The 27,818-nt window shown below is 35.6% G+C and overlaps 1 protein-coding gene across 3 annotated transcripts in view; it reads right to left on the reverse strand.

Annotated features, from left to right (window-relative positions):
- Positions 1 to 23,632, reverse strand: part of lrp4 (low density lipoprotein receptor-related protein 4) — a 109,031-nt gene extending 85,399 nt beyond the window's left edge. For 2 of the 3 annotated variants that reach the window (XM_079866701.1, XM_079866700.1), the window contains exon 1: positions 23,145 to 23,630. In XM_079866701.1, the coding sequence (XP_079722827.1) occupies positions 23,145 to 23,202 (58 nt within the window). In that variant the 5' untranslated portion in view covers positions 23,203 to 23,630. Of the gene's footprint in view, positions 1 to 23,144 lie in introns of all 3 variants that reach the window. The other variant, XM_079866702.1, reaches the window with a different exon arrangement.
- Between the last annotated feature and the right edge of the window lie 4,186 nt (positions 23,633 to 27,818).

The following is a 27,818-nucleotide window of genomic DNA, read 5'->3' on the forward strand; positions in this document are numbered from 1 at the left end:
GCTCGCTTATTCCAGATTGAAGCAGATTCCTGGGGACCTTTTGATTTTGTCAGCCTTGATGAGTGAACCCACAGCTTTTCCCACAAGCCTTTACTGGGGAGGGTTTGTCCCACAATGCTCGGCAGGGGTGCGAGGGGCCCAACAAAAGCACCATAGGCAGAACGAGCTGCAGTTAAAAGTAGAAGGGAGTCGTGAAACTCACACTTTCTTATCCCTCTTTTCAATGTCCCCCCATCTCCCAAACCCCCACCTCGGAGAAAACCTGAGCCACAGAAAAGGGGTAAAAGAAGGAAGCAAAAAGAAAGAGGCTGATTGATTGAAAGCTGTAGGTAGGAAATACTTGAATCTCATACCAAAACACTAACAAAGCCAGTTCGCCACAGGACTCAAAGACAGCTTAGCACTCCTGAAAGGTTCACACACACACACACACACACACACAAACACAAAAGCAGTTTAACGTCTAGGAGCAATGATGAATCAACAATGTAAAAATTTTCCGTAACTATAAAGGTACCCTACATGCAATCTCAAAATGGTGTCTGATGTGCTCACACAATGCATGATCTACGATGAATCACTACAACAAACAACAGTTATAAAGCTATAGCGACTTTTCATGAAAACGTAACCTCCTCTGAGACTATTCAAAAAGGATAAGGTTTCATGTTAGCATGATGAAATCAGAAAAGTGACACCAAGATCACACAAAACCTTGGTGTTCATGTTTCCCGTCAGCATAAAACAGTGGCTATTAAAGTGATTAGCCGCTTTTCCACAGTCGGGCCAGTGTGAACCAGGGCTAACAACGTGCCGGCCGGGGCCAATAGCGTCGGACCTCGAGCCTCGAGCACCGAGGCCAAAATCAAGCAGCCTTAGTTTCCACTGTCGGGCCCCCACAGCGCTGCGCTAAAACACGCCTTCATAGAACGACGCCACACAACCCCACCATTTCACCAGCATGGGGAAGCTGGAGGATTGAAAACTAACTAGATCGGGAGTGCACAGCAAACATGCTGAATCAAAGCTAGCTTCGATTTATTTGTAATCACGGCAATGCATAAAACTAGGTCCAAAGGCTTACACATTTAGAAAAATTACTATTATATTATCATAATTTACATATTATTTCTTTAGAAAGAATTTCTATCAATTTTCCACGGAATTATGCGATCTGAGGATGTTTTAGCGATCTCACGAATTAACCAGAGTATGTGTCATTTATGACATATGCGCGGATGCAGAAGCAACAACAGGGAAGAGAACGGGAAGAGACCGATGAAACCAAATAAACACACAATTACAATCAGATATGCTTCGTCTAAGTTCTTCAAGCACACTCAGGTATTTCTATGTGTATTTATATTATGGCAATGGTTAGAATTTAGCATCACATATATATTTATGGCTCATACTGTGATCCGAATCCCCATTGGATCGCAATAGGAAGTGATTTCAGACACTCGCCATTACAACCACTGGATGTACAGAGTTTAGTAAGGAACTCTGATGAGAAGTGTGCAGGAGTTTTTTCCTCAGTGGATGCATAAAAGGCTCATATTTAGTAAAATGCATGGACATGGAGTTTGATCTTGCATACCTTTGCAAACCATAATTATTATTTTTTTATTACAGTCACTAGATATTTAATATAAGCTAAGCATGTCATCTTTGACCTTTCTAAAGATGTGTAGTTTGTCAAGATTAAATAAAGACTTATTACTTTACTTATGCAGTTGTGTGTGTGCTGTTTTATGTGGATGACCTTGTTCGTCAGCCACCACCGAAGACCATTTCTGAAGCCAGGAAAAAGCCTGTATGCATGCATATGTCAGTCGTCGGCCACCGAGAAACCTTGCATGCATGCATATGTCAGTCATCGGCCACCGAGCATTCCTAATCGGCCACTGAAAATCCAATATTCACCACTAGCATGCGTGTGCGTGAGTGAGTGAGTGAGTGAGTATGTGTGTATATACATTCAGGGTCTGTTCCTCACAGATATATATTGTATGGATTGGATAATAGTGCATGAGTTATGTTGAGCACTTTTATAATGATATTTTTTATAATCCTTTAGGAATATGATTCTTTTTGCAGTGCAGGAGCATGTTTAAGAATAAACCTAGCTCATTATAGCCATTTGTCTCCAGCTCCTGCTTCCTGTGTCTCTCTAATGTGGCAAGGTAAGAGAGATAAACCATCCCCTGGAGACGGATAAGGTCTGTTTGAGTTAAATGGCTATTGACAGTGAAAGTTTATTTATTAGATTAGACGTTTTGCTTTAGTGGGTTCTAATGTTATGCACTTTTTATTTTTTTATTTTACATTTTCCCCATTTAAAAAATGTACACTCGCATGAGACTGCAGTCCCATTAGTGGCCTATTAAATCTGTGTGCCATGTTGAGATCACAGCTGAATACTTACTTTATCTGCATAACTATGTTATAATTTCTACACATTGTAGCCGAAAGATTGTGATTCTGCATGCATGATGAGATGTTGGTATAAAGTCCAAGATCAGCAAAACAAATGATTCGAGGTCTGTTCACACCAAGCACGATAATAATAATAATTCGTTACATTTATATAGCGCTTTTTCTGAGACCTCAACCACCACCAATGTGCAGCATCCACTTGGATGATGCGACGGCAGCCATATTGCGCCAACGCCCACCACACACCAGCTTACTGGTGGAGAGGAGACAGTGATAAAGCCAATCAGTATATGGGGATGATTAAGAGGCCATGATGGACAGAGGCCAAGGGGCAAATTTGGCCAGGATGCCGGGGTTACACCCCTACTCTTTTTCGAAGGACATCCTGGGATTTTTAATGACCACAGAGAGTCAGGACCTCGATTTAAAGGGTTAGTTCACCCAAAAATGAAAATTCTGTCAGTAATTACTCACCCTCATGTTGTTCCAACCATGTAAGTCTTTCGTTCATCTTCGGAACACAAATTAAGATATTTTTGATGAAATCTGACGGCTGCATCACTCCTCCATAGGCTTCCAGTGTGACCGAAACTCACCGGCCCAGAATAGTTATTAAAACATCGTTAAAATAGTCCAAGTAACTACAGTGGCACTACATTAAGTTTATCATGCGACGACAATACTTTTTGTGCGGAAAAACAACAAAAATAACGACTTTATCCAACTATTAGTGTTCCTCAATGTGGGCCTCTGACGAGAGTTCACGGGAGCGCCAGGACGCATGCGCGAGAACTGAGCTTACGGCGTTCTTCTTCTACTACTACTTGTTACTGACTGCTCACTCCTTGGGAGTATTTAAGCTCAGTTCTCGCGCATGCGTCCTGGCGCTCCCGTGAACTCTCGTCAGAGGCCCACATTGAGGAACACTAATAGTTGGATAAAGTCGTTATTTTTGTTGTTTTTCCGCACAAAAAGTATTGTCGTCGCATGATAAACTTAATGTAGTGCCACTGTAGTTACTTGGACTATTTTAACGATGTTTTAATAACTATTCTGGGCCGGTGAGTTTCGGTCACACTGGAAGCCTATGGAGGAGTCAAAATTCTGTCAGATTTCATCAAAAATATCTTAATTTGTGTTCCGAAGATGAACGAAAGACTTACATGGTTGGAACAACATGAGGGTGAGTAATTACTGTCAGAATTTTCATTTTTGGGTGAACTAACCCTTTAACGTCTCATCCGAAGGACGGAACTATAACTATAAAGATAACGATAAAGATGTAAAGAATAGCAGCGTTCACACCACAACTATAACAGTGCAGAGAAAAGATATCGTTGGAATCACTTTCAGGAAAAAAAAATTTCCAGCTGATGAACGATAAAAACATTGACAGCCAATCAGAATCCATCCTAATTTAAAGAGCTCGACCATTTAAAGCATCAGCCGACAAAACTAGAGTGCACGCCAGGCACGGCATTATGGGTGCTACCCACTTATCAACAGGCCCACCCAAACTTTTCTCCAAAAATAAAAAAAACTTTTCATACATTTTTGTCAAGAATTATATATATATATAAAAAAAATAAATCGGCAAATAAGCTCATAATTTGTGCTAAAATAGTCTAAATGTTTAGTTTTAAAATGCAACAAAATGAGCATCAAGCTATTAAAATCTCTATTATGTAAGCACAGATAATATAACAGTATATTAGTCAGGCATTTTTATTAGGGTAAACAGTGATTTGATAACGTTTTTAATTTAAGGCCCACCCACAATTGGTCTGGCCAATCCAAAACTGGAATCCTGGCGCCGTGCCAGGCGCACGCTTATAATAAATAGAAAGATATTGTCCGCTATACTCACGACACTAATATAGTAATCGTTATAGTTATCTTTATAGTCATCACACTTGGTGTGAACAAGCCTTTAGTGCTCCTAATAAATTCACTTTCAACTGCATGCAACAAATGGCTTAGGAAAAGAGTAGAGAAAATGCAGTATTCAAACTCTACAAATTTGTTCTCCAAAGATTAGAGTAAGCTTTACAAGAAAATACTCTTTTCAGTCTTTCAACTTAATTTTTACTCAATGTCTCGCTTGTCATTTCTTTGTAATTATTTCATGAAATTCACTAGCAATTTTTTTTCAGTGTCCACAATGTCAGTTTTTACTGACTTCCACCTGCCACACAAGTACAAAAGGCCCTCGCTGGCTCAGAGATGCACGTTTTAAAGCAGCAGAATGGAAGCTGTATTGGCGAAGGCTCATGGGGCCTCTGATTGATAGACCTGTCAAAGACCAATAGTCCTGCGAGGAACGCATGTGTCATTTTCTCTAGACACAAGAGCAAAGAAAATAAAGCTCTGATCATATTTGCAGAAGAACAAAAGGAGACAGGCCGTGCGTCCTTTAGACAGGACGTGCTAAAACGGAGTGCGAGTTCAAGAGAGTCCCCGAGGGACTGACTGCTATTGACTGGGCACAGCTGATGGGCCAGTGGAGGAAAGAAAAGGGGGAAGGGGTTCCCCAAGAGAGCTGCAGATCAGACAATGGTTCAAGAAAGGTGCATTAGCCCAGTCTCTCTAAGCAGCTGGTGTGAAACTTACGAGAAGTTTGGGATGAGGGAAAGTCAAAACTAATGGCAAAACAAGCATGAGAGTCATGATGCATCAACCAAACTAAGAGATTCAGTTAAGACAAGTTAAGATTGCATGATTAATCGAAATAAAATTGAAATGGCAATATGGATTAGTGCGATTATCAAATCACAAAGGCTTTGATTTAATGAAATAAATCCAATGTTCTTGAAAGAAGTCTCTGTATTTATTTGATCAAAAAAGTAAAACAGTAACATTGTGAATTACTGTTACAACTTAAACAAAACTGTTTTCTATATTTATATTTTTAAAATGAAATAGTTTCCTGTGATGGAAAGCTGAATTCTTCAGCATGTACTAAAACGAAAAATCTTCAGCATGATCCTTCAGAAATCATTCTAATATGCTGATTTTGAGCTAAATTATTATCATCAACTATTATTGATGCTCACTTAATGATGGTTGTTATAATTATCAGTGTTGCTGCTGAATATTTTTGTGGTAACCATTGATGAATAGAAAGTTCAAAAGAACAACCTTTATTTAAAAATAGAAATATTTTGAGACATTATAAATGTCTTTACTGTATATTTTAATCAATAGGTCCTTGCTGAATAAAAGTATTAATTCATTTTCTTTTCATCTTTTTTGAATGGTAGTGTATCATGGTTTTCAACACTGATAATAATAAGAAGAAATGTACCAGAGCACCAAATCAGCATATTAGAATGATTTCTGAATGATAATGTGACTGAAGACTGGAGTAATGATGCTGAAAATTCAGCTTTGCATAACAGGAAAAAAAATACATCTAAAAATATATTAAAAAAGAAAACAGTTATTTTACATTGTAGCAATCCTTCAAAATATGAATTTGACTATATTTTTGATCAAATAAATGCAGCCTTGGTGAGTTAAAAGTTTCAAAAACATTAAAAACTTTTGACCGGTGGAGTATATGGACTGCATGATTCAGAGTGAAGTGCAGCACTGTGTTTTCAGACATCCCAACCTGCAAAAAAGTCATTTCAGGGAGGTGTATTTGCAGCGGCTCAGAGCGGCTCACTTCACAGTAAACATTTGTATCTGCTCTGAGTTTGAGTCGCTTTAATGTGCATTTGGGAACGAAACATGTGCCAGCCATCCTCACACACTGGTAATGAGAAGCGCTTATCAACAAAAGAGAAGGTTTATATAATCGCACAATTTTTGCCAAATAACCCAAGGTGGTATTGTATACTGCACGTATTGCAGAGAAAAGGGTGTCATTTTAAATTGTAGTATCAAGTTTGTATCAAAGTAACAGCGCTTTTGTACTTTTGACATCACCTTTGCAAGTTGGAGTGCTTTTTATGCGGATTTTGCATTTCTCGTTGACTGTGTCCCACGTTTGGAGGGGACATCTAGAGATCACTCTAGACATATGGAAACAGATGGCTACTGACCGGGATATAAAAGCTGTGATGCCTGTGACAGACTACATTAATCCTCCACCTTCATTTGACTGCACACTCAGGAATACAGAAAAGGGCAGTGCAGAAAAGAGTCCCGTCCACATACAAATAAGTTCTTCCTCCAGCAGGGAGCCACATTTAAAATTTTTGCAGATAAGCACTATGACCCAGATTTGCCATGATGTCCTGTCATCTGCAGCCTCCTCGTGTCTGGACACCATGCTCATGAAAAAATGATCAGAGTACCTGGTGCATACTTAAACAGCTCCAGTGGGATGTGGAGAGGCACTTTGAAAAAAGCCCAGACGCCATTAGAGTACATGGCTTAAGTGAACGATTGACCTCCCGTGGGAGAAAACCTTCATTTAAACACTCGCTTTTAAACAAACAAGATGAAAAAAAAACAAAAAAAAACAGCCTTTCTGACCCAAGTGAAAAAGAAGTACACTTTAGCATACTTATTACAGATATTAAAAGATGGGGATCAATTTAAAATAACATTGTTGAATAGAAATGATGACCATCAACCGACAACTTATCTGTATACAAAACTCAGTGTTGATAGAGACAAAAATAATGCAATGATTGTCAAGTCATGGGACAAAAGCCAAAGGCAATCCACCCATTATCACTATTGAGGGCTTCTTCTTTTAAATTCTTATCTTGCGTGCTTGGAACTTAGTCCTATGAATGAATTCACTGTGAAGAAGCCAAAGGGTTTGTTTGATCTTGGCGCTTTTCTACAAATCATGTGACTACTGACACAAGGCCCTCATCTGAACTCTATTCATTGCTTGCTGTTGCTGCCTCAACATTGTTAGCAATATTGTTAGTAATTTTATTCTCACTAGGTAATAACATAATGGGTAAACGGTGACAAAAAAGGATGGGCAATCTCGGGCCTGGAGGGCCACAACACGCCTGAACCATTTGCCACAAAACCACAAAAAAAAAAAAAAAAAAAAAAACACCTGTATGTGGGACGATGATACCAATATCTGATTTGCCGGATTTATGCATAGGCATTCTAGGCACGTGCTTGGCACGTCCAGGGAGAGGCCAAATTACAATGAGGAGAAATACATATTTTTAAATTATTATTATTATTATTATTATTTCACTCTAATGCGACAATTCTGTAAGACAATTACTTTATGAATTAATACATTTTAAAATATTGTTGCTGTTGAGCAGAAATCGCGTAACTCAATATTTCGTCATTACTATTGGTCACCCTTTACATCTGTACGTGGGTTTTGAAAATATTTAACCAATAACAGGAGCTTGTGATTAACCCTAAGGTTGTTTGAATAAGTACAAGAAACAATATATATATATATATATGATACCCTTTTCTCTGCAATACGTGCAGTATACAATACCACCTCGGGTTAGCCATTTGGCCAAAATTGTGCGATTATATAAACCTTCTCTTTTGTTGATAAGCGCTTCTCATTACCAGTGTGTGAGGATGGCTGGCACATGTTTCGTTCCCAAATGCACATTAAAGCGACTCAAACTCAGAGCAGATACAAATGTTTACTGTGAAGTGAGCCGCTCTGAGATGCTGCAAATATACCTCCCTGAAATTACTTTTTATTTATTTATATATATATATATATATATATATATATATACATAAAGGCTAATGTTTTATATATTTGAGGAGTGGACAAAATTGTCTTAGTCTAGCATTTGCCATCGAGTCATAGCCAATACTGTCTCAAATAGCCTGTGCGTATAGCACTTCACCATTTATAACATGACATTTTGTCCAAATGACAGAAAAAAACTGGGCGCCCACATAGCTACAGCTACAATGAACTCCATAACCTGCAAGTTAGTTAATGAAAAGGTAATGCGATGCACCTGCTGCCTCAGATGCGGCAGTTCTAATGACGGACAAAACATTGTATTTATATCCGGCATTCGCTGGTCAAAAACTATGTGACTTCATTTGAGCTTGATTTTGGTAAAATGTTAATAATATAATGACACATGCAAGTATGATCACATATATACAGCCAGTTAGCCAAAATATCAACTATGACAACACATTGGGGTTGGGTGAGGTTTGCGATGTTTGGGGCTGTATATGGAAAACTGCACTTTGTTATAAAATGCTGTAACTTTATTGTTAATTTCCAGAGGTATATAGTACAAATACTGTAATTAAGTGGAGTCTTGTGATATTTGTACTTCACTTAAGTACAAGAGATTCTTTTGACTTTTGCTTCACTAGTACATTTAGATGAAAAAATAATAATACTTTCACTCCAAAATTCTCCAGACCCTTTTGTTACATTAGCTACAAAAACTACAAAAAATAAATGAAACAGAAAAACTGAACCTAGAGTACATGTGGGAAGATGATAACGATTCTGGATTTGCTCCAAATATTTTGATCAATCGGTCAAACCAGTTTAGGTCTGAATGATTCATTTCACAAATCTATTTACATAAATCTGTGACAACATGCAATGGATCTCCACTGGAGTTTCGAAGGGGAATCTATTCATGGACATTTTCATCTGCGTTTATAGAAGATGCATGCATTTTTGGTTTAAGTTTTATGAATGCTATTATGACTTGTGAAATGTTGATGAAATTATGAGCAATAAGATTTGTTGAGCAATAATAAGTCGAATTATAAAATGTGGTTACCATTTAACCAAGGTGTCATGTATCAATAATTATCAGACGCACTCAAGACTGCCAATAAAACACCATATAATATCATTAAAGCTGTGGTATGGAAGATTTGGCCCTCTAGCAGCGTATCAATAATTTTCTCTTTTTTTTATGATGTACTTGCTCAATAATCTTCCATACAGCACCTTTAAAAATCATTTAACATTTGCATTTTTGCATCATTTTGTACTAAATGTTCACTTCAAATCTTAAAAGTATGTTTTTAAAAAACTGTACTTGCAGCTAATATAATGTAAAATAAAATGTTAACTTTACAATAAGGTCTCATTTGTTAATATTAGTCATACATTAGCTAATATGAATTAATGTGCAATATCATTTTTAAAGCATTTATTAATCTTTTGTAACATTAGTTTGTAAAAATTTAATTGTTTAGTGTTTCTTCGTGTTAGTTCACTGTGCAATAAATGTTAACAAAAATATATAGTAAATGTTGAAATTGCCAATTACTAAGATTAATAAATGCAGTAGAAGTATTGTTCATTGCCAGTTCATGTTAACTAATGTAGTTAAATGCTGAAAGCATATTGTAAAGTGTTTCCAATAAAATAAATGCGTGTACGCAAGTGTACATGAAGTCAAAAAGCACTCTTTAGCATTTAAATGTTAACTATAATAACTATAAACGATAAGCTTTAAAGAGAATTTACCATATGCAGTAATTCTTATCACCAAAATAAATGAGGAAGTACTGCACAATATTACTGATACAATATTGAAAACAATGCACTGCATTCAGAAACAATCTAGAAAACAAAGCCTGGTTGATGGATTCAATAGGGCATATAAATACCATAGCAACTGAGCAGAAATACTAATTTTAGAGTGTTTTAGAATAATTAGAAATAAAAATACAACCCTTTTTTGTATGTCTGACTATGTGGGAAGAGTTCAAAGAATACCACATGAAAAGAGAGGGTGGGTGGAAGTAAGGGCAGGCTGCCAATGGAAAATATCTGACCATTGACTATGAAGCCAGGCAGGCACCAAATGAGCCATTTTTTTCAACCCACTGCCACGACTGCCCAGCAACTGGCCCGCGCCATGCACCTGTCTCACACACACAAAACAGAGCCTGTAGACACATATGCAATAAGGTTTGTGCATGTCAAACTGCAAAAATTGGAGCATGACCAATACACACCCGCATAGATAAAAGTGTGCACGCACACAGAACTAAGCCGCGGCACCTGTCAGACTGTAAATGAGGGCTTACGTATGAGACTGGCTGAGGGAACACTGGCACATTCACAACATTCCAGCCCAAATCCCCATGATTCACTATGAAACCTGCAGGAGACAAAGTATCTCAACACTGGCCAAGCAGTGGAGACTAGGGGTGTCACAATACCTTAATTTAGTCTCACAGTAATATACCAGCTGAAGTATCATGATGCCGAGTAGTACCATCCATATACTTTGGAAGTGCCAGGGTCTCTTGTTTTTATTCATTACACGTTGCACAAAGATATTTATTATTATTGTGAATACTGGAATATTCAAAATATAAAAACTGCCACAACTTGACTGAATGCTTCAAACAATATAAACACAAACCTGTCCTTTACTGAACACAATTTGGTGTACATTTTGATTTTTGTAGTCGATGATTGGAGGACGTTTTGCAAGAGACGTCTTTCTACTTCAAAATTTCACGGTTAATTTTACGTGTTACTTGCCATTTCTTTGTAATTGACTGAGAAATTTTCTAGCAATTCCAAGTGAAAATTGTTTCTACATCATTTATCAGTGTAGGATTTACTTTGAAACAACTTTCACTCAGAAATTTCACAAATAATTTATTACAAAGAATCTCCAAGTAACATAAAATGTTGATTTAAAAAAAACAAACTGAAATAGTATTTTCTTGTAAAACATACTCAATAATATTTATTTAAAATATTATAAAAGAATAATATTTATTTTATTTACAGCTTTGAAAAAACATTTTTAGACCTGATGCGATAAGATTCCAGCAACTTAGAGCACACTGAAAAAAATTTGGAGTAGGATTTACTTGAAAAAAGCTAGGAAAGTTTTTTTCACTCAGAAAATGCTAGTAAATTTACAAAGATTTGCCAAGTAAAAACCTAAACATATTTATCAGTAGCTTTAATTAGAAATCTTTAAGTTAAATTTACTTGGAATATGGAATTAAGTAAACTTTACTTAACCTAGTTAAGTGAAAGTAACAAAGAAAATAAGTAATTTTAACTTGGCTAGTAAAAGGTTGATTAATATCCATGTAGTTGAAATTTCCTTTGCATTACATTTCACTCAAACAATAATATTGAATTATGCTAGTCATTTATAGTATGTGCTTTACTTAGATTATCTAAGTAATTTATACTACAGCATGTCAGATATTAAGCAACAAGATCAACAAGAATGCAAAGACCTCAATACTTGGTAGACAATACACAATGACGGTAACATTTGATGGATCGTTTTTGTGTTTGAATGTGTCATTTTGAGCAGAAAATTTACTTGAAATGTCACAAAATGGCACGTTACTAATCCTAACAACAAAAGCAATGATAAAACAGTGTGAATACAGCTGGAAACCAGTGAAAAATTAACCTCATTAATTATTCAAGGTCCAGTGCATGATGGGAACCCCAGTATCAGAAAAGTTGAGTAATTTTTACTTAATTTTATTGAGTTGATATTTACGCTTTCATTTCTACTCGCTTGAATTAAGTACTGATATGGAATTTACTTGGTTTTTTTCATTCTTGCCTGAACTAACTTTTTCATGTAAATTACTTTTCAGTAGTATTTACTTCACCAAAAAATCATTTTTTTACAGTGCAATTAGTCTGTCACAATAAGAATAAAATGAATCACAAATAACAGCCAATCAGAAGAGTGTGTGGGAGGAGTCTCTCTGCAAGCAAACTAAATGGAACAATTAACTAAATTAAAATGAAACTAAATCAAAAAAGTAATTAATCACATTAATAAAAATTAAAGCATTTTAACATCCTTCAATATACGTTCTCCGTGGCGGATACGTTCTTTATAAAGTAATTCACTTGTTTGTTTTAAGGCAGGGGCGCAACAAGCTGACGGTCGACCATTTTTGAGCATCAATCGGCTTAGTTTTTTGGCGTGTCCTGCGACGTTGGCTCTAGTCGGACACCATCGGGCTTTTTGGGTCGATTCAGCAGGTTTAATTGGAGTCTGTACCATCTGTGAGAAAGAGAGAGAGAACTCTGATTGGCTGATCAGCTTAGCGAACGAGTCAGTGCGCGATAATAAAAGCGAAAGTGATGAAAGCGAGGGAAAAAGTCAAGGTGGTACAGATAGAAGGCTATTATAATTCGAAAGCACGAATATTTTCATTTTTTATTAAATCATAATCAGTACCTGAGCTGTCAGCTGTGACAGTCGCGTATCGCACAAAAACTCTGAACAACAAGGCGTAGTACAATGTGTACATTTTCTTATATCTCATGTGCTCTTTTTAAAACTGTTGGTCTACATATTCACGAGATAAACATTTTAGCCGTTGCATCGCTTCTTTGTTTTTGTTTTTTTCAGCATCTTGTAACATGTCTTCTGTTAAGATGCTGTCAGTGGAGCTTGAGAATCCCACTGTTTCTCATTATGGTAATATTTTGAGGCTTGTGTACTGTAATACTACCACAGAACCAGCATACCATGCAATACTAGACAGACTAAACAAGCAATATTTGTGTAATCGGTTTAGAGATTTTCATTCGGCAAACTATACAGCATAGCATTGTAAAAATGTGTTGTACTATCAAACAACAGTGAATCAAAGGCAATTTGCAGAATCAGTCAGTTGCAATCCTCTACCACAGACAAACAGCTTTGTTGTCAGTTAGTGTGACTAGATACAAACCCAAAGCAACACATGAAGCAAAAGCTCACAATTCATAGGTGAAGGTTTGCAATTCACGACAATACCAAAGGTGCAAGAGCCTTGTCAAACCATCTTACCAACTTCATTATATAGGAAAAGGGAGGCTACTTTGAAGAAACATTATGCATATGAAAAGTTTGGCCAATATAAAGAAAATAATAATCATGTAAAAAAAGACAATTCAAATATACATTTTGGGTCTAAAGAGTTGACGGGAAAATAGAAATACACTACAAATATGTACACAGAGATGTTAGTTTCTGTTAGTTTTCATTGTATATGACTTTAGGATGGTAGAGGTGGAAAAATTGTGTTAAAAATGATGGATCCAAAATGCAAAATAGTTCTTAAGAAAAATGTGTGATTTCAAGGTCACATCTCAAATGGGTTTGTAGCCTGAGATTTCATATTTCCAAATCTCATATACTGGTTGCTAAGCAACCACAGCAATAATCATCCCATAACTTAGATTATTATATTTATATGTTGACAAAGCTCACGACTCATGAAGACTCTGCTTTAATATATTTTAATAAATACATTCTGCTTTAACTTTTTTTTTTTTTTTCAGTCAGTTCAGTGAAGAAACTACAGATTGGAAATCCTTCTGCAAAATAGCATAGAAAACACTGTTGCCATGGTTTTCATGGTCTTTAGGCTCTGCTACCTGAAAAGCTGAAAAGCTACAGAGCTGGAACAAGACTGGGGGGAAAAATTGAAAAAAGAACTACAAATGTAAGAGTGAAGATTGTGGCTGAAGATAAATCTTTGTGATAATAAAGTTGTAATCATGAATGTTTATAGTACAATTTAATTTGAGCACAATTTGTGTACTGTTGAAGAACAGCAAATAAAGCTAGCAAGACAATGCACCACTTTGGCGGAGGATTTACTCAGAAACGCTAATTTCACACATAATTATAAACACCAAATAAAACATGAAATTTTGAAGTATAAAGATGGAAATAGCATTTTTTAAAACAGCATTTTGTGTTGCAGCGTCTGTGTTACTTGGCAACCATTTTGCTTCTGACGAACTACATTGATTGGAGAGAATGATATTTATCAATAGCATTACATTTTTGTATCTGTGTGTTTATTTTATGAAATCTTGCCAGGTATGTGGAATAACCGTTTTATAAAAGCAATAAAGCTGGAGCTTCTTGGGACTTATGGCTTTATTATTTATCTAGTCCTTCAAAAGTTTAAAATAATTATGATTTTTTTTACTGTTTTTGAAAGAAGCCTCTTATGTCCACCAAGGCTGTATTTGATGAAAAATACAGTAAATTATGTAATTTTATAATAATTTAAAATAACTAGAAGATATTTTAAATGTAAGTTATTCCTGTGATCAAAGCTGAATTTTCAGCGTCTTCAGACCATTCCAGACACATTCTGGGCCTGTATTAATAAGCATTGTCCACTTACGATTGGGTGACCCAAGACCAATCTTGATAACAGCTGTAAATGAGGTCATTAAAGAAAGGGGTATTGAAAACACTTGATGAAGATGATGATATATTGATATCTGCGCAGACATTTTTTGCTTAGGAGCACTCATGCCCAGAAGTTGTGTACCTATACAATTCAATGCAGTTTCCACAGCTGAAATGAACAGCAGTGTCTGTAAAACACCAACAACTTTCATTCATTTTTACAAAAATGATGATTAAAGGTGCAGATTATCGATTAATAAAGACTTATTTTGCACACGGTTTCTTGCATAATACTATGACCACAAATCAATTTTACCTATAGTGCATAATTTGTAAACTTATATATTTTCTTGTGTGCATCTCATAAGCTCCATATGTTTTAGCATTTGTGACATACTAAACTTGTGGAGTGTTCGGGTTCAAGTCACAATAAAATAGCTATTAATGGGCTTGGTGTGACTATTATTATCTCATTGAAAATGATAAAAATCATTTTTCTCTTTTCTTTTTTAACCCACACATTCCATTCTTCCACATCAAAATATTTCTATAACAACCAACACAAACCAAGAAAAAAAGAATAATTTCAATGCATTTAACGTTCCCTAACAATGATCTTTACAATATTAATTGATCTTGGTTTGTTCATTTACACATTAACATTTCTTAACATTCAAGGTATGCTACATTGACATTACTTAAAGCATTAGTTACCACAAAGTTACAATAAACAGAATTGTATTAAAGTTACACAAAAACAAAGCATTTTATATACACATATATAATCTTGGTTTAATACAAACCAAGATTAATAAATGCCAAAAAAGGTGTTGATCATCATTAGTGTAATGCTAATAAATTCAGCATTAATATTAAGAGATGTATTGGTATTTAGTATATGTACAAGATAACATTAAAAAAGATTAGACAAAAACATTGTTAATTAAATGTCAACTAATACAGATACAAGATTTTTTAAAGTGTTAACAGTAATAGTACTAATTTCTTCAAAGTTGTAAACAAAACAAAGATTATTGAAGCAAGTTTAACGAGAAAATACTATTCCAGTCTTTCTACTGCAAAATTCCAAAAATCTACTGCAAATAATTTGTAATTAATTGTGGAATTCACTAGCAATTTCTGAGTGAAAATTGTTTCAAAGTAAATCATGCACTGAACAAATCTGGTGTATAATTTATAAATTTATAGTAAATTTCACAATTATTTACAAAGAAACGGCAAGTAACACAATTAATTAAACATGAAATTTTTAAAGACTGAAATGGTGTTTTCTTGTAAAGCGTACTAGGCACATTTAATGATCTTGGTTTCATTTACAACTTTGAAAAATGATTTTGACTGTGTAGACCAATTTTTTAGCGCAGGCACACCACTTTTTTGTTTTCCAGCCCTTTTCCAAATCCCTCCTCATTGATTGGGGGAAAAACAAACAGGGACACTACACAGAGTCAAAAGCTATTGTTTGCATACATCCTATACTGCTAGCGAGAGAGGCTGGCTTGTTTGGACATTTTGTCCTGACACTAAAGGACCACTTAAGTTCTCTGACTTCATTAGTGAGTGGAGCTTTTAACTTGCATACTGCTACTTAAAGCCTTGTGTTGTAGGACTATTACTATTAGAAACCCATATTGTCTCTTTAACAGAGCCTGTTGCTGAGGCCTCTTGGATGGTTTAGGGTATGCAGACATAGTGGTGTGAATGTATTTCTGTGTGAGTATGTGTGTGTTGGGGGTTGGACAAGGGGTTTTCAAAAAAGAGGGACCACTGAACGTGACATGGATGAGTGAAAGATTTCTAGGCCAAGGACACAGAAAGCCTTTGACAGAGAGAAAGAAAGACAGAGACAGCCTGGGAAAAAGAGTAGAGAGAGTTCATTAGACACAATGCACCCAGTAAATAAAATTACTTACTGCTTCATTCTAAAGCTGTTCTAGATTCAAAATGCTTTCTTTAACACTAGGAATGCCAGCTATTGTGAACACACGAATGAATACAACAGATACCAATTAAAAGGGTAATTGCATTTCAGACACTAAACACCTTCTCAATCCACATACTAATGTTGCATTCTCTTAAATTACATTTTCACATTTGAATGATCTTTTTACACAGCAACCTTCATTTTTCTCCTCAACTTATGTCACTAAATGTCAACTAATAAAGTATTTTAAGCGGGTCCTTGCACAATACTATGTTATGGTCTCAAAATGCTTTTATCATTTGTAAACTAATACATTTTGAAGTTTGCATCACATAAACTAGCTACATAAGTTTTACTTTTCTGATGTAGTAAACTTGCTCGATTGCTCACCTGGTACAGCATTGCAGATGAAATGCAAAGCACTCGGGTACAAGTCCCATGAAACATCTCATTTCAAAACTTTTCGTAATGATAAAAGAGCCCAAAGACTTGTAGACTTGTAGCAAAAATGGCATGGTTGATTCAGCAAATATGGTTTTACCTCACGTTTGGTTTTATTAAAGGTACAATATGTAAGATTTTTGTAAAAAAACAAATATATATATATATATTCAGAACCCACTTGAACAGTGTGATATATTTCATGCAGTTGTGTACTTACATTATCCCAAAAGTTCCCAAGGATTTGTAAATCAAGAGAAATTACAGTTTTATCTGCGCTACCCTCGGTTTCCGCTTGTAGAAACCATAGACATAATACATAGATTCCTATAGGCCGCTATTTAAGCCGCTAATGAGGGATCTGTATACATATCTATGATAAAATTTGAATTTGAAAGTGCTGCTGTTGTGTCGTTTAGTCATCATTCTTCACGATTATTGATTGGCGAGTACAGAAAATGTCAAAAGACTTAAACGTAGATCAAATGAGGCAAGCAGGCTTTGGGACAAACAGAGAAATAAAACAAGTATCAATATCGGTGTGGCGTTTTTGCGACAAACTTGGACTTGATCTGTCGACAGAAACTCTGAGCCTGTTCATGAGCTCTCCACTCATGTATTTTAATAGACAGGTAAGCAAATATATATTATTAATTGTACACATACAGTTATATTGCACTTTGTTTGTACTTCAGTAACGCTTATGATCAAGTCTGGTGACCATGGAAGCGAAATTAAATACAGTAGCCCTTGCAAAAAGATATTTATTTAGCCATTACATGCAAATACTGTGGGTTTGTTCAAATGTACTTTTAGTACGATTGTTTTAAACATGAAAACCTGCACAGCACTAACCCACCAAATCATTTGACAAATAGTCACATTTTAGTAACAGGCTAATATAACATTACATTTCACGTTCATTGCAGATAATTCATTATGATGACATAAAATAGTGTGGTTAAACGTTCAGGTAATACAAAACCTATTTTATTAGCTGATATATAATTTATATGATTTGTGAATTCCATACATCTCTGGATGGTGAAAACGACATCTCCCATCGTTCCACTCTCATTCATAGCATCATCAAGCTTCGTCTTTGTTATTGTTTTAAAAATGCGACCTCTGGTGGCGAAAAAATTACAGATTGTACCTTTAACACTATTGGTTAGGTTAGTGTAGGGTTTAGTGTGCGTTACTTTCAAACGCAATAGAGCATTAACCTTTTAGCGCCACTCGCCAGACATTTCATTCCCAAACTGCCGCAATACATACAACAACTAACATAATTAAACCTTCCCAGCTTCACATTCATCTGTTTTGGATAAAACTGAAGGCACTTTTAGCACCACTCACTGGACATTTAAAAACACACAAAAGCAAACGTAATATTTTGCAGAAAATGGCCCCTCTTTACCATGGTTAAATGTGATGGTGCACAGATTGAAATTCCTAGTAAATGCTGTCATGTACTGTACAAAATAAGATAAATTTCATTCACAGGGTGAAAATATCAGCACAACAACACATCCACTTTCTGAGACAGAACTGGGCAGAGTGTCAGAGAGCAGGGGTGAGCAGGCCCGAAATTTCTTTGCCCACTTTTTCCCACATTTCAAACAACAGTAAAATACTGCCTACTCACTATTAAAAATCAACCAATAAGATAAAACTGGGTTTTCTTTAAATAGCCATCTGAAAGTTTGGTCTATCTGTCAGTTTGGCAGTACCAAATTGAGTTGTCTTTCATAACTTAAGCCAAAACACCACTTTGTTTTTTTCCGTTTGCTAGTGTATGCGTACAGTCGAACGCATAGCCTTTCAAAGTATACTCCATTTGATAGCGTGTAGTCAGTCGACATGTGCTATAGGAAGTTTCATCTTTGTCCAGTGACTGCACTATTTTTCTCCTCAAGTTATAAACGATAAAAATGTCTTATTCTTTTAAACTAAAGTTGCGGCTATCTCATAACAACCTTGCACAAGTGCTTGTCAATGCAGGTGTCTGTTGTTGTTGCAGTCTTCGGTATTTTGCTGTTGTTGTTGTTCCGTCTCTTCAGTTTGTTTTTTACTGTGAAACAACAGCCAGTGTTGCCACCTTGTGGAACAACTAATTAAGTGCAAAACAAATTAAACGCGCATGTGCGACCTGTGCGTACAAACTAAACGCGGTTACAAAAATCAGGCGGCGAGTGCACTATTCTGGTAATGAAATTTGAGTCACACACACTGTATGCGGACCCTCGCGTACGTGTTAAAACTAGTGCTGCACGATTAAATCGCAATTAACCCGAAATCGCGCTTTAACTGATTTGGCTTAGTTTGATCATTTTTTATGTGCAGCTAGTCAGTGAAGCACGGCTCTGTGATCAGTAGTAAACGCTGCTCCATCTGAAATCACCACAAGTTTGATTCACTTATAACGTGCATTTGAAAAAGCAACATGCCTCAAGCATTTTTCTAAACATGAGAAGCGTTCGTGAACCTCTTGTCCAACAATAGACAACATTTAATAACATGTTTTTACTCCAAACTCACTTCATAACGTCAGTTGAGTGTTTGAAAACATCCTTCGGTGAGATGATGTGGCTTCTTACACAGAATAAGGCACACAACATATTTCATAGTATTCTATACAGTGATGAATGCGGTCAATTAGAAATGAAGTTAAAATATACTTTATTATCATGAAAATACCAGAGAAGGCTTGAAGAACTCAGATAAACCATATATTGTGTGTTTATTAGACATGTTTCATCAAAGAGCTTCAATCGTCTGTTTATTCAGCTATAGCAATAGTGTGATGCCATAGGGATTTCCTGGAACGCCGTGCGTTATCATTACTTCTGGGGGCATATTTGGGGTTTCTGCACAAGAGCACCCTCTGGCTTTCAGATGGAGCAGCATTTACTACTGATCACAGAGCCGTGCTTCACTGACAAGCTGCGCATAAAATAATCGCAGCCTTTGCCAAATCGCCTGCAGTTTAATTTCGATTAATCGTGCAGCCCTAGTAAAAACCGAAGTACTTTGGGCTTTACTGGGCTAAATATATACCAACTTTTGTCTTTGGGAGTATTCATGTAATCACAGTCGGTTATGTCTTAAGTGAAAGAATAAAATGGGACCCTATACATTGGATTTGTGCATCCGGTCTTAAAGTGAAAGCCTAATATACCTGCTGTCATTAATGGTAATCAAACCACAAAAGAAAGAAAAATCACTCTGTGTGATTTAATAAGGATCCATATATATTTAATTCATGCACTTAATGTTTTTTTTTATTTTACATTTGATTTTTACAATTTCTGTAGTATTCGTACTTAAAAGGTTTATTTGGATAGACCTACTGCACCTGAAAACTTCTTGTCCTATTCTTTGTAATTTTCTGGTTTATTCTTATATTAAATTAACAAAGATAAAATGAAATCAAAATAACTATACTGTGATGATACTGTAAGTGTGAAATAAAATAACTCATTTGTGAAAACATGTTAGTCATATCGCCTACCCCTAGGCACAGAATTTGTTTTCCCATTATTTACATGGATCCTCCAAATCAAACATTGAAAAATGGACCATAAATGTTAATTACAACATTAACTATCAAACATGTACTAACATGTAGACACCATGTTCCTTAACTAAAGCCCATATTCTAAAATACGCATAAAATCCTTTTTAACTTGTGCAACTAGCTCAAGACTCAAGCTTGTCACCTTTGTCTTAATCTTAGAAAAAAAGGTTAGTGGATTTCTATATAGAAATCTAGGGTTCTTGACTCAATTTTAAAGAACCCCTTACTGCCAAAAAGGTTTTATTCAAGGAGAAATACCTTAAAAAATTGCATAATAATTTCATGTTTAATGGGTTATTTCAATTTTACCTAGTGTTAAAGTATGCTTGCGTGCTGTTTAATTCATAACATATAAATGTAAATAAAAAAAAGATATTAAACCAAAATGTATTAATTAAAACTAAATCCATAAAATGATCCCATCATGGTAAGGTCCTATGAAGCACCTGAAAGAACTTCTTCTAAAAGTGTAGTGTATGAACTCTCATGCAGATCTATATATAATAATTACAAAAAATAATATACAAAAAAAAAAGGACAAACAATTCCTAAGTAACCAAGTCACTTTTCTCCAAATAAGATACAGAAAACGTCCTCATCGCAATAAGTGTAAACGTTTCCGACTCACCTAATGAGATTGCTGATGTCTTTGATATCTGACTGATTATTAGCTGTTATTTTTTTTTTTATTATTTTATTAAATTTTACAATATTTATTATTTTGATATATTGATTTATGTTATTCAGAATATCAAAAATCTATTTATACACATAATAAAATTTTCATATATATATAAAAAAAACTCAAGAAGAGTTAATTTACTGATTTATTACAAATATTCAAAATCTTTTCATTTGCGTGATCTTGTGTCAATGAAAATGCTTCAACTTGGGCTGTTTTTGACCGCCGGATTCCGTAGGCAATTAGGAGCTTATATATATATATGCATCTTATGAGTAGTTGAATGAGATCATGATATTAGAGCTAATGCCCAGGGGGTTGTGAGAAACCTAAGACATTGCCACACATTTTCACACACTTTATAAAAAGCCCATACACTTGTAAGCAGGACATTGGTAGTCATATATGCTGCCAGTTACTATAAACGCAACAAACAATAAGGAAGCGTCAGCTTAAAAATACACCAAAGAGAATCATCCTGTAATGAGGTTTCAACATCTCAGAACTAGACCCATTGATGATACAGATTTTGAAGTTCATCTTTAACATTAATGACAAAATTGTAAAACCAGTATACCATACAGAAACAAGTTTAAACGTCATGCAGAATGTGGATGTTGGTTCATATATTGGCTGGTTTGTGCAATGACACATCAACCTAATATATGTTTCCTTGGGGTTTATAAGTTTGTTTCTTTCCATAGACAACTCAATTTCAGTATATCTGAGTGGTCAATTCTTCTGCAAAGTTTTGCAAAGAAAGAAAAACCTAGAGTAAAGAAACAAATTATGTCCATGTGACTAACCTTAACTGAATTGTGGCTGAAGTGTCTTACCAAACATGTTGTTTTTTTCACTAAACAAAAAATGTTCAGTTGTGCCCCTAAACAAAACATGATCTTGAACAGTGTGTGAACCTCAATGCAATTTCATTTGTCTACATGCAGAATTACATGTGTAGTTTAAATGTTACTGCCAAACACTGTAAAACAGTTTTTGTCATGAGAGATCAAGTTTATTCTTTAGATAATATTATAGGCTATTATTGAACAAGACATCAAGCTAGCGAAACATTAAATTTCAATATGACAGATTTGTCAGAATAATGTGAATATAATAATAATATATGTTTCTAAGAAGGCATGGCTAACACAGATATAATTGCACGTGTTATGTAAGAGGTGAAATTGTTTGGAAAGCATACAGTGAATAATGAATCTCACAGAGATTATGCACACTTTTTTGCAATCGCTCCAAGGGTCTTTTGTTTCCTGATATACAGGGGTAGATATCTAGTTGACAACTTGACATTTACAGGCATTTTTACATACATTGATAGCATTTTCACAGATGCAACACTGTGTAACTGATCTGTGTAATTCTGTCAAAGCTGCGTCCGTGTATTTCTTTATTAAGGCCGAACCTGCGCTTTGAAGTCGCTACATTCCTGCCCGCGTGCAGCGGCTGTTCCAACATGTTGCGAATACAGCGAGCGGCGATGTTGACTTACAACGAAGTGGCGTTTATGCATTTCATAAAACACAGATGGTATTCAAAATATAACCTACTTTGCGTGTTATATTGTAGAAACGTCCACGTTTACATAAACGAAAAGCATCAAGTTCGCTTCAGCCAGGCAGCATTACTGCAAGGAAATTTCTCTGCACGGTAAATTAAATTCTATTTATATAGGCAAAATCAACAACTAGACAGTAACTAGTTTTAGTTTCATATCTTGGTAAATTGACCATCGTGAGGTGATTTTCTGCTTTAACGCGGTTTGAATCTATCACGACTATCATGTTTTGTTTTGTTTGTGTACATGTCTAACTCTTTGATGATATACGGTTTAATTCTGTTCGCTCAGACTGTTCTGTAGGCTATTTTTGTTGTGTTTCTATATTTACAAGAAACGACGCGTTTACTTCTCAAAGCAAAGGCAAAGAACTCCAAAACACTTACCTTCGGCGAGAAGCATGAAAGTTAAAAGACTGCCACAAAGCACCGCAGTGAGCCTCATCGTGAAGAATCCTCTCTTTCGGTCGTGCTGTTTTCGCAAATGTTTTCTTTTTTTTTTTTCTTTTTTTCAAGTATCAGCACCCTTCAGATCAACTGAATTAGATTAAAAACTCTTTAAAAACCATTGTTTAAGGCGTCTGTGATCCCGTTAGGTTACGGGTTAAGTTGAACTATACAGACAAATCAGGACGCCGCAACTCCACCAAGAACCTTGAAATGTTGTTCCACAGTCAGTCGCTGCTGCTTCTGCTGGAATGATCAAAAGGTGCATTGGATTGTACCATGTGTGTTTCAGGGGTAGTTCCTATTTCAGCGCGAGATATCTAGAGGGAAACAGAGTGCACAAATCACAAATCGCCGTTCCCTAGTAAGAAACTTTTCTAACTTCGCACTCGAAGTTTCTGCCGCTTTGTAAGTCCAATGAAAACAACTCCTCCGTGACATTTTTTCTGGAATACGATTTGCTTGTGACTCGCCACGGAAACTTTGAAGTTCTTTGAACCCTTTTCAAACGGCGGACTATTCAGCGGCCCTTATACAAAAGTGAGGCAATCCAAGTCAAATAAGGAGACGTCAATAGGCCAGTTGACTGTACTTAGCCCTCGAACACTGACGCCTTCAATTACTATTGTAAAGCACGCTTTATCTGCCCAGAATATTTACTGAATGGTAGGATAGCTTTATAACCACTGGTTCTGTCAGAAAAACAAAAACAAAATATTCCTGTAAATTAGGCCTAGGCTACTAATGCCATATAATCTATCAAGATCTGTGAATATTTTCACATCAATACAGGCTATATGTGGTCGCTCTGAGACCTAGTTCAAATTTTCAGATTTAACCTAAAGTTGTGTTATAGCCTAGGCTATATGTCTCATATATTTAATTTCTAAATCAGTGTTTTCCCTTTTGTTATTTGTAATCAATTTTAATCTTGTTTTTACCTCAAATTGGTTGCAAAAATATATAGCCTAATATAGGGATACTTTAAATGAACATAAGTGTGAACTGATCATAATGTTTTCAGACACATGAAAGAAAGTGAAATGAAAGGTTTAGCCTATATAGGCATTTTACATAGGCTACACAAATGAAAATGTATTAGGTTATATACTTCTTGAAAGCAAATTATTTTGGTTGTGTATGTTCAGATATAGTATCAGTATATATAGCCTACCTGATGGGTGTGCTTTTGACAGCCAGTAAAGGCAATAAAGATCACCTTTTCTGTTAATTTAAAGAAGGGTGTGTTCCTGGAAAAATGGAGGAAATGGGCTGAATATATCAGAAAGAAGGTCTGATTTTGCTGCTAAGTGTAAATAGGAGATTATTATATAGATAGATGTGTATACTATGTAGGTATGTTTTTATATATATATATATATATATATATATATATATATATATATATATATATATATGCATATAGATGTGTTTATTTTCAAAATACTGACTTTAATGAAAGTCGTTAGAGTTTATTCTGGATGGAATTTAATTAGGCCACATGTTCTCTCCCTGGATGTAGTTAGCCTACTATTTTTACCTTTTAGTCTATTTTCTATTTATTAATTTTTTTTTGTAAAAAAAAGGAAAAAGCTGTACTTTGAAACAACTTAACAAATCTGGAGAACAATTTACATTTAAAACACATTAAAAAGCTATCAACTGGACAAGACACCTTGAGGGTAAAACACAAATTTTATCACCTGCTCTTTGGGAGACCTGTAACAATGTAACTTCCAAGGTTGTGTGAAGCACATGGTGTATAAAAACAATGAATATTTCATAACATCAATAGCATATTTTTGTCCTGTGTTTATGCAAACTGTCTCTTCCTTTCATGTCAACCCCATCTAAGAGGAACTCTCAGAACTCTCATTACAAACTAAATAGAAATTCTGATGGCCATATTGTCTGGAAATGGTTTCAACAAATATGGTGGCTAAATTATGACTTTTTATCTTCAGTTGCAATTTGCAGATATAATATATCATGGCATTAGCTCTAATCAATAAACTGTGTAGCGAGAGTCTACTTCATGTATTTACTCTGGGTTTTTTTTTTGTTTGTTTTGTTTTTTACAATTTCCCCCTTCTCCCTGCAGTTATCTTTCCTCTTTACTTGTGGGTGATATGTTGTATCCACCAGGAGACAGGAGTATTTGCTGTTTACCGTATGCCTTTAGTTAAACCAGTGTGTAGGTGTGTTTTTAAGGGGTGGAATAATACCCTTTTCACAAGATGTAAAATAAGTCTTTGATGTCCCCAGAGTGTGTATGTGAAGTTTTAGCTCAAAATACCCCACAGATATTTTTATATAGCATGTTGAAGTTGTCACTTTTTGAGGGTGAACAAAAACGCACTGTTTTTGTGTCTGTTCCTTTAAATGCAAATGAGCTGCTGCTCCCAGCACAGAGGGCGGAGCTTCAAGAGCTTGTGTCCTTTTACCTCACACAAGGCGCGTTTCCATTAAAGATTCGCGCAAAACTTTTGCGATTTTTCTAAATATCGATAAAAACTATTGCGAAATGACGGCGTTTCCATTAACCGATGTTATGCGACTAAAACGTCATTTTTTCCTCTCGCGATAAGTCATTCCAAAAATCATGGCAACGGACGTTGGTAAGTTTATATATATATCACAGCCACGTACCGCACTAGACATTATTATTATTAATGGAGCGTGTTTTCCAAGCATTAATGGCAAGGAAAGACCCAAATACTGTGTCTGTGAGCGGCACATATGAAGTGTTTCTGTGTTTTTCTCACTCATTTCTGCTCCGAGGTCTTGATTGTGGCATTTCTTTGAGGTTTAGAATCCAGTATTTCTTTCCAGTATTCCCGTAATTCTTTTGTCTTTTATGAATTCAATAAAGATCTCTGTCTGTCCAAACACACTGCGCCTTCTAAGTCAGGTGACCTGTAAATGCGCAAAAACTGTTTCCACTGCAGTTTTGCAAAATATTTTCGAATTGCCTGAAAAACCACCTCATGCGAGCGTAAAAACTTTTTTGCGATAAATGGGAGTTTTTGCGAAATTGATGTGTTTCCATTGAGCGTATTTTCAATTCGCAATTTCAATTTGCGCTATTTGAAGGGTAATGGAAACGCGGCTACAGACATGCACTGGAAATTACAAAAACTTTTAGCCTTTTATGTTCAAACCGAAGTCAGAAAGATGGAGAGACTCAAGAAAAGTGACAACATTTCTGAATGGTTAGTTGGTGAATTTATGTAGCTTATGTGTAGTTATCTTCTAGTCATTGAATAGCATATCTTGATAATCTATAAATCGCATTCCTGGGGTGGGTTTATGTAACGTTTATTCCACATCCCTGGAAACTAGCGCACGCTCTGGCAGCAACTTTGTCAGAATGGAGTACAAAGTTAAGAAGCCTGGAGAACTGAACATCGCCTGGCTAAAACACATCAGAGAAAGCAGGCCATGCTTGTTCCTGCCCCCTTAAGACAATCAGGAGAAACTTTTATATGCCCTGTCTGTAAAAGACAGTGTGCATCCCGCATCTGACTATACAGTCATCAAAGAAGCCACAAATTATAGGAGAAGTCATCATCGGACGGAGTACCCAGAAGAGAAGTTAAGCCTGTTTTACTGTGTTATTTAGTTGTCCCCTTTGTATTTAAGCAGATTTGGTTTTGGTTCGCTAGTGCACACACAAGCATAACATTCACACACCACTGTTATTTTAGTTGTATTGTTATTTTTAATTATTTTTATCTTCAGTTTATAATTTTAGTGCTCCAACTTAAACTTATTTCAGTTTAATGCCAAGGAAACATTTCTTATTTTCGTGTAGATTAAAGGTGCATGAATAGGTGATCTGGGAAATGCTAACTTTAGCTGGCTAGCATTGAAAGCATACGATCCCACCCTCCCTGCAAATCGCCTTCCAAAGCCACGCCTCCTCCAAAACACAGTAGGTTTGTTGTAACAGATCGTTGTCTGACAGGGAACACGTTATCATCTCATTCGGTCCGAATGGAATGATTGAACAAACATTTTATGGTCCTACGCCTTCCACAGACGATATATATTTATAAAAATACATTTAGACTGATTAACATAGTGATTGCTATCAGGATATGAGGAGACTTTCAACCAGCATAACAAAAAATTAAATCTGTAGAGAGTCACCTATTGCACCTTTTAAGTTTTTCAACTAATAATTGTATTATATTTTAGCTTTATATCAATTAACAGAAATGTTTTAATAGTTTTAGTAATAACCCTGATTCACACCAACCAAAACGAACCAAACTCACACCCACAAAATCTCTTGATTGTGCTGAGCAGAAGGTTTCTCATTTTTAAAAGGTTTACCAGCAGTGTTTCTTTACTGATTCCATTTCTGGATTGATGTTAATCAAAAGTTTTGCTGTGATAAATTGAGCACAGTCTGTTGTGTGATGTCTGCAAGTCTTTTTGAAGGAATTGCATATTCAGAAGCCATCTGTTTTATCAAGGACACGCCACTACTTTGCAAAGACTTGAATAACATTCACAGGATGAATATTAAACACTGTTGCAACACCATCTGTTTCTCTGTGGAGGTGTGTTGACACTGTTTAAAATAATTCTGGTAGCACTTTATTTTAC

Source organism: Squalius cephalus (genome assembly GCF_949319135.1).
Source record: "Squalius cephalus genome assembly, chromosome: 3".
In the NCBI taxonomy this organism is placed as follows: Eukaryota; Metazoa; Chordata; class Actinopteri; order Cypriniformes; family Leuciscidae; genus Squalius; species Squalius cephalus.